This window comes from Sesamum indicum, linkage group LG10 (genome assembly GCF_000512975.1).
Source record: "Sesamum indicum cultivar Zhongzhi No. 13 linkage group LG10, S_indicum_v1.0, whole genome shotgun sequence".
Lineage (NCBI taxonomy): Eukaryota > Viridiplantae > Streptophyta > Magnoliopsida > Lamiales > Pedaliaceae > Sesamum > Sesamum indicum.
Genome location: NC_026154.1, coordinates 8,318,902 through 8,327,273, shown reverse-complemented (window position 1 = coordinate 8,327,273; position 8,372 = coordinate 8,318,902). Strand labels below are relative to the sequence as shown.

Genomic DNA, 8,372 nt, shown 5'->3' with positions numbered 1-8,372 from the left:
TATTGCATTTTTATTGCCTATATACACACTATGTGTACAATATTTGAGAAAAAACAAAAATATTTCTCCACAATATGGTATATATTTATTAAATACAATAGAAATTTTAATATTATTTATAATATAAAATTCAATTCGTCAATTTTAAAGTATCAGAGAAGAAAATCCAAATAAAAAATTCATTTTTCTTTTTTTTTTTTTATGTAGGACATGTCTGTTATGCAAGCATTACAAAATTAACAGGTATGGCATCAACTTTTTGAAAATTTTCTGTTCTTTTTCGTCTAATATACCCGGAAGACTACTGCAATACAACTATCGGAATTGTTTTAATAAATAAACTAGAGTCAAAAGATGTTGGCCTGCCCTGAGAGGGAGAACGGAGAATAGAACAATGTACCCGATGCAAGATAGGATCCAACTCGAACCAAATTGGGTGACGCAATCCCACAATGAGAACTCAATAAAATGGCTCATCATTGTTGTCATCAGCCATATTGAAATCATCTTCATCATCATCACAATATTCAGCCTGTTCATAATCGCCCTCATCACTAAATTCTCCTTCATCTTCTTCATTTCCTCCATCTTCTTCTTCCTCTTCATTTTCTTTCTTTTCAGTTCCTTCTTGGCCCTGATGCTTCTGTTCAAGCTTCTCAAAGAGATCCAGTTTCTGCAAGTCTGATTCGGGGTTCCATCGAACTCTCTTAACAAGCTTTTGCTTCTTCTCACCTCTAGCTAGCTCGGTCGGAACATGATCTGCATCCAGTTTTATGAAGTGCCAGAGTGGTGGTCTAACCTTTCCTGAATGCAAATTCCTATCCGAATATCTTTCTATGTCTGGTTTGTCTACTTTCTCAGGGCGTTCACTTCTATCTTCATAATAATAAGGAGAGGAGTTGCAATACTTGTGCAAACCCGAAGACCATTTTATCAACTCAATTTGAGCAGTCGAATACTCTGCAGTACCCAAACCCTCAATTTCTGGAAACAGTTCCAAAGGCTCTTGCTTTGCCGGTCGGAATCCACCACCGCCGAAGCCACCGCGTCCGCGGCCCCTTCCTCTGAAGGCCATTTACGATTTAACCAATATACTGTTGAACTGTATTTTGATCAAAACGTTGCAACTCAAAATTCTACTCCGTATAACCAAAAACATTGCAAACTCAAAACTAAGTCTAAAACTAAAACTAAAAACTAGAAGTATATAAGAAACTATAAGTAGAATAACCAACTCAACTATACAGAACTCATCGGGTGCAAAACTTGCACTTCTGTCCTTTTGACAAGAAGGAGTTGGCCTTTTTGCTTTTTGAGTTTTCTTTTAAGGGGTTTCCCTTATATTAGTGTTTTTATGAGAGAACTTATTGAATTAACTCGATTTTACATAGAGAGTTAAATATATAATTTTTATATTTCAAATGATACGTACTAAAATGCAAATACATTGCGTGCCAGGTGTAATTTTAATTTTTCAATATTAAGTTTTTTTTGTTCTTTCTCTATCCTTAAATAATGTGTTGACATAATATATTGATATTATATATATATGTATATATATAAATATATTTATTTTGAATTTAAATATTTATGTATGACAATAAGTAGATTTGCAGAAAGAAAAGGAAGAAATGAGTAAAATATTTTAATGACAAAACTTTAATGGAAAATATTGATAGCCAAACTTGATTATTAAAAATAAACATCCAACCAATATTTATACATTTGACCTCCTCAAATGAATGGTAAAGATTAATTTTAATCGTGTGGTGCGAAGCTCCCAAAATCTCTTCAAAAATATTTTTAAATCCTATAAGCTTCTAGACGTATAAACCTTTCTTAAGACTTCTCTCAATTTTTATAATTGTCTAAAATCTTGCATCTAGAAAGACATTATTTCTTGAGATTAAATGCAAAATATCCCCTATGTTATTCAAAACGTTTGAAAATGACTCTATGGAAAAAAGTATACCATCATCTTGTGTTTTAAACCAAGAGCACATTGCCTCTATAGAGAATTTTAACATTAGTCTGAAGTTGCAATGACTAAAAATCCTTCCACATATACATAGCCTGACTGCATTGACCAACAGAGTTATCTCATCCACCCTCATTGATCAACATAATGGGGAATTTGGAGGGGAAAAGGCTCTAGTTTTCTAACCATTTATCGACTGCGTCTATCACAACCAATCTATGCGAAAGAGACAGATAGGAATAAGGACATTATACGAAGTTAGAGTAGTTTTCTTTATAATTTTTTTAGTAGTTCGTAGTGCTAGTATTGAAAATTCTTTTAAATTTTCTATAGAGTTTTTGGTTGATTGAATAGCAGCTATTGTATCCAAATTATTGTTGTTTTTTGCTCAATTTTTTGTCAAAGCAATGGGTACGGCCTGGAGAAGCTTAGAAACGCAACTAAGGGAAATTAAATCGAATTTAATTCAAATCAAAGGGATATTCTTTTTTGTATTTTTTCAAGCGTTCGATATTTAAAACACAAGCATAAATAAAATAACATGCATCATACGGTTTAAGTGTCTAGGGCATAAAACTTAAAGGTACAATAAATTAGCCATGAATTCATACATTTTCCGTTTTCGTGTAGCAACCGCTACTAGCGTTGCTCCTTCTTTCCAGATCGCGTTCACGTGAGAGATCACCGTGGATCTCCTTTGATTTGTCCACACCACGCTAGGGAAGTTGTATCACGGTCTACTATTAGATAGGGGTGGGATTAAATAACGAAACAGATCCAAATAACACTATGAGTTAGTAAATTGAATCTTGTTAGTTCTTCCTTGAAACCAAGTTCAACAAGAAATAGAGATGGCGAAAAGGAAGAAAGAAGCACAAGGTTTTTCAAACTTGTATATATCTCTAAGATAATATATTCTAATTAAAACTAATACACTCGGCCTCAACATCTTCCTCAAGGAGGAGTCTCAAATCCTCCTTGAGTTTGACTAAGTCACCTCTCAATAAAAGGGCTAGGGTTCCTTAATAGTTGGATCGGGCTTGTTTAATCTAATATTTAAATTAATTCAAGTTCAACCAAGGTTCAATAGACATCTTAAATTAATTCAACTAATTTAAAATTCAACAAGAGCCTATCAATTTATTTTAATCCAATTAAACAAACTAAAGCGTAGTTCCATTAATTAATTAATTCAATTAACTTAATCGTATTAAGTTCAATATTTAATTAATTCAATTAATTAAATTTTGAGCCATTCATTAAATGGACTTTGCTTGCAAATGATTCAATTGTTTAATCTCCCCGAATTTAATATAATCAAATTAAATTAATTTCAAAAATTAATTATATTTTTGTAATGATTTGTGTGTGACTTTTTAGGTTTACTTTCAACTAGACTTAGACTTGTATTCAATACAATTAATGAATTAAATATAATTTAATTAATTGCTTCTGATTAACCATTAATCTAGAAGCGCCCACCACCATTAGTGGCTGTCTAGAAACCGTCCATGCCACTACAGACTAGGAGAATGTGGTGTGAATATTTAGGCTCCCAAGTACCATACATGTATAGTTCTTCCATCAACTGTCTCTTAGTCTAAGTCTAGAGCATGAAATTGGGAGTCGGTTCCCATTCTGGACTAGACAGCTATACTGAATAGTTGAGAAATGTTTATTCTATTGATCTACATAGAAAATCATTCTCTATCCGACTAATCATTGTAGCTACAAACTTAAGGAGCTTCAAACGCATCTCAAAGCGCATATAAACTTAATTATCAGTTAATGAGAGGTGATGTATTCTATCTTGAAATCCACCTTCCTTACTAAATGCTCTGACTGAACCAAGCAATGCTTATATTGACCACATCAAAGACATGCTCATCTCTCGTCAGGTCCGAGACACAACCATGACATGTATGTGACTGTTGTGGTCCCTCAAGTCGAAGACTAAATCCCGTACTATCAGAGTCGATTAATACCAGTCATACGAATCAAGCCTAAAAGGCTTAGATATGACGATTTCTTTCTAGTAAGTTTAGTCGACTTGACAATCATTGTCAACCACCCACTAAAGTTACATACACATCCGATGTATGACATAGATGAAATGTGACACTCATCTAATGAATGTAACAATTAGTACAAGTTGCAATAGGGCTCTCGATACCCCGTCTCAAAGTCCTCGACTAGAACATTTCAAACACAATTCTTAAAAGTTGGTTTTATAAATGTCGTCCAATGTGCAGTCCAATTACATACGTTGTTCAATTGGTATGCGGTCTCTGTTGTGATGTTAAAGCAATATAACAGAGATGGTAAGCACAACAAACAAACACTGCCAAAGTATACTTATTTTATTTATATATTTAATATTACGTTATATCAAAATGTTAGGATAGAAAGCCAATTTTTTTGCTATTTGTTTGCTAGTTTTTCGTTCATTTTTCCCCATTTTTTTGCTGTTATTTTCTGTATATTTGCCCAGTGTTTTGCTCATTTTTTTTCCTCAATTGTTTTGCCTTTTTTATGTTATTTAGCCCTATTTTTTTTTTCCAATCTTTGTGCATTCTGCACAAAAATAATTTTTTTCCATAATTTGTCAATCGCAGATAAATCAATAAACAACATAAGATTAAAAAAACAAAAAAAGAATCTTGCAGTAGATGAAGCAACATACATTAAGGAACGAAGCTTTTGGGTATCAAAAAAATATTTCCCGTTGGATAGAGGGGGAAAGTTATTTGGGAAAGAGGATATTTTCCTTTCATAAGCGAAAATTGCTTATCTTTCTGCATTTTGAAGTCAGGCCTGGCAACGAGCTCGTTGCCAGCTCGAGCTCGACACTAATATTCTCGAGCTCGAACTCGAGCCGATGAGCTCAACTCGAAGGACTGCATCAAACCTTCAGTCTGTTACAGCACGAAGACCCAGTACTGATAAAACATTTGCTTCTCAGATCTTTACTCAAAAACTAAGGAAAATTGTAGATAATCCTACAGGTATTACGGTAGAACTCATCTGTCACCCATTGCTTCTCCTTTTAAGACAATGTTTTGTCCAGATTTACTAGTTATTAGTCATTGACCGTCCAAGAATTGAGGAAATCTGAGCAGAAAAGGAAAATAATCTGCCTGCTTTATTTCTTGAATACAATACAATATTGCCCATTAAACTTTTGTTTCTAACTCCAAGTAAACGAAAATCTGAGAAACCAAAAAAATCCAAGAAACACAGAAACTGCAAAATCATAAATTTGTTTGTGTACCTGAAAAGAAGGAGCCGACTTGTCTTTCTTGTTGCCGTGAATTTGGGGGCTAGGGTTCTAAGAGATGGGTTTGGAGAAGAAATAAGAGGGGGAAAGAATGGAGATTGAAAGAGAAAGAGAGAAAGAAAAAGGAAGAAGAAACGAGAAAAAGAGAGAAAAGAGGGGTTTTTGACTTTTTGAATTATTATTACTATTATTATTATAATAATATTATTATTATTATTATTACTACTACTACTACTATTATTATTATTTTTTATTTTTTTTTAAATCATGAGATTGAATCATAAAATTTTATATAGATATAGTTGAAATTAATATATGTTCACAAATTACAATCTACAAAATTTATATATTTATAAATGTCAATATAACATTGATGTAACTATCATCTTATATTGTTAAACAACATTGGTTAATTGAGCCAGCAAAATTCAGATCAGACCGTTAGATATGATAAAACTTACAGAAAAATACATTTGGTAAAGTTTGAGACTTATTGGGTATCCGAATGTCGAGATATCATACTCAAAACATAAGAGTAATCATTCAAAACGGTGTATCGTTGAATCAGACCATGTGATTTTAAATCATACGGTCTGATATGATCTAATGGACACAATCTTTTATATACATAAATTTCATATGAATCGGGCGCCCGAATTTTAATATATCGTAATTATTGATTAAATTTTTTATTCTCATTATATATAGTAAAATAATTATTAGAATTGTTCAACCATCATCATCATCATCATCATTATTATTATTACTGTTGTTGTTATTATTATTGTTATTATTATGATTTTTAGATTAATTAATAGAAATTACTAAAAATTTTGACATAAATTTATAAATAATAAAAAATTATAAGTGAATTATTTGTCAATTTAAAAAATATATAACGTAATACAAATATATATTAAAAATACAATATTAAGTTTATATATCATATTAAATAATAATTTTAATTATAAAAAATATTATAATTTACTAAGTTGTTGATTAAATTTATTTTTATATAAAGATTAAATGTATAAATAAAAGTACCATAATTTATTATTATCCCAAAATAAAATTTATGATATTGATTAATAATTATAATATATGGTCAATTTTGATTATAAAACTGATCAAATATTAAATATATAAAAAATTTAAAAATAAAAAAATATATATATATATATTCAGTAGCTCGCTAGCCAGCTCAGAGCTGGTGAACAACCAATATTGAGCTCGAGCTCGAGCTCAAAATGGAGCCGGCTCGACTCATCTATCACCTCTATTTTGGATGCATAAGTTGCACTTTTAGATGGAGGGGTATAATTTGTCTTTTTTTTTAAAAAAAAATGCAGGTAAATAAAATAATACTCGCTTTGACTTTTTTTAAAACATTTGAAAAACACTGAGGATAATTTGCATTTAATCCTTATTTCTTGTGATATTGCATTGATTAAACTACGTAAATTATTACAAATTCTTGTAAAAGGAATTTATTTATTTGAGTAATAACTTTTTGAGAATTTATTAGAGACCATCAAGGGGAACACAAACATAATTTCACCATCCATATCTTAACACAAACATAATTTCACCATCCATATCTTTACGGTTTGTGACTCGATTGTTGGCTTGTTGTTTGAAGAATTTTTTTTTTTGGGTAATGTAATTTTCATTGAAAGGAAAATATTGTACAATAGTGCTTCTCATCAGGTGTCTCCCTCGACAGGCCAAGGGATACACCACAGTCTATATAATGCACACGTACTAACTGAGCTAGGCAACTTAATACTAAGAATACACTGACGGACATCTTCCACAATTAAGTTAGTCACAATGCTCAAAGGTCTCTTCTCATGCTCAAAACGCCTCAGGTTCCTCTCTCTCCAAATATGGTATACGCACGAACCAAGCAGGGTACGGTGGGCTATGTTGATGATGTGCTTCCCTCGCCATTTCCTCGCTCCCTATTCAATATCTCTAGCCCAATCCCGATTAGGTCAATGGAGTCGTACAATATGCCGAACAGAACTGAGGCATCTTCTACTAAAGTTGCAATGGAAGAACAGGTGGTTATGAGACTCCACCACAGCGTCATTGCACAACACGCAACACCCAAGGTGGGATAGCCATAGTTTATCCGTCGTGGCTAGCTTCTCCAAAATAGCAAGCCAAAAAATGTACATATATCGAGAAATCTTCAAAGGTCCCGAAAGTAGTAAAGTCCATCCTACTTTCGGTCCTACTGGTACCATAAGCCAATAGAGCTCCTAGGTAGTGGGTTTCCCACTCGAGCACCTCCATACAATACGGTCATTCCCTCCATGGATCGTCGGTAGCGCCTGTGTAATCTCTAAGCACTCAGTGTCAATGATAATAGGCCAGTGCCATTCCCCTTTCCTGATAACACTGCTAAGTTTCGCTTGACCCGGTAGCTCGAGGAGATCAAGTCCATATGGGAATCTATCAATGAGGGATCCGAGGTGTTGCCAAGGGTCCTTCCACGGATAATACCTCCGTCCATCTCCAATCTGGTAGTCAACCATAGGTCGAAGTACACTACGTAATCATAACAGCTTCCTCCAGCCCCACAATCCCCCACGATCAATAACAGTCCAGACTGAGGTATCCCGTAACCTCCCATGGTAAAGCCACTCAACCCAGATAGAGGTCCTGTCACACTGGATGACGTCACATAGTTTTTTGCACATCAAGGCGCGATTAAGAGTACCAATATCTCTAAGCCCCAGTCCACCCTCCTCCTTCGGCTTACATACCTCCTTCCACGCTACTTTAGCGTAGCCACTAGTTCCCCTGCCTTTCTAAAGAAAAGCCCGCAGCCGCTTATCGATTTTCTTAATGACCCCTTTTGGTAATATGAATGCAGATGCCCAATAGACGCCCAGAGTCATAAGAACGAATTTAATAATTTTCACCCTCCCTGCATAAGAGAGTGCCAATCCCTCCCAACTATTAATGCGTGCAACAATCTTAGTCAATAATAGTTGGCAATTAGATATGGATTATATAGAAGAGATCAAGAGGAGACCCAAATATCTTATCGGGAGGTGATCCTCCTCGAACCGCAGCAACTCCTCTCTCACATTCTGGGCTGACCGGGAA

The 8,372-nt window shown here is 33.7% G+C and overlaps 1 protein-coding gene across 7 annotated transcripts; it reads right to left on the bottom strand.

The window, feature by feature from the left end:
- Positions 257 to 5,384, bottom strand: LOC105172212 (nucleolar transcription factor 1-like). Of its 7 annotated transcripts, none has more exons than XM_011093579.2 (3): positions 5,250 to 5,384; positions 2,590 to 2,718; positions 257 to 1,102 (listed from the first exon to the last, which is right to left on the bottom strand). In XM_011093579.2, the coding sequence occupies exon 3, from the start codon at positions 1,073 to 1,075 to the stop codon at positions 461 to 463; it is 615 nt and encodes a 204-aa protein (XP_011091881.1). In that variant the 5' UTR covers positions 1,076 to 1,102; positions 2,590 to 2,718; positions 5,250 to 5,384; the 3' UTR covers positions 257 to 460. The 7 variants fall into 7 exon arrangements, with proteins under 7 accessions (XP_011091881.1, XP_011091882.1, XP_011091883.1 ...); XM_011093580.2 differs by having other exon boundaries at positions 257 to 1,094; XM_011093581.2 differs by having other exon boundaries at positions 2,590 to 2,715.

What these genes read in the sequence shown, in the direction of transcription:
- LOC105172212 (XM_011093579.2), bottom strand. Translation starts at nt 1,075, where the DNA reads ATGGCCTTCAGAGGAAGGGGCCGCGGACGCGGTGGCTTCGGCGGTGGT.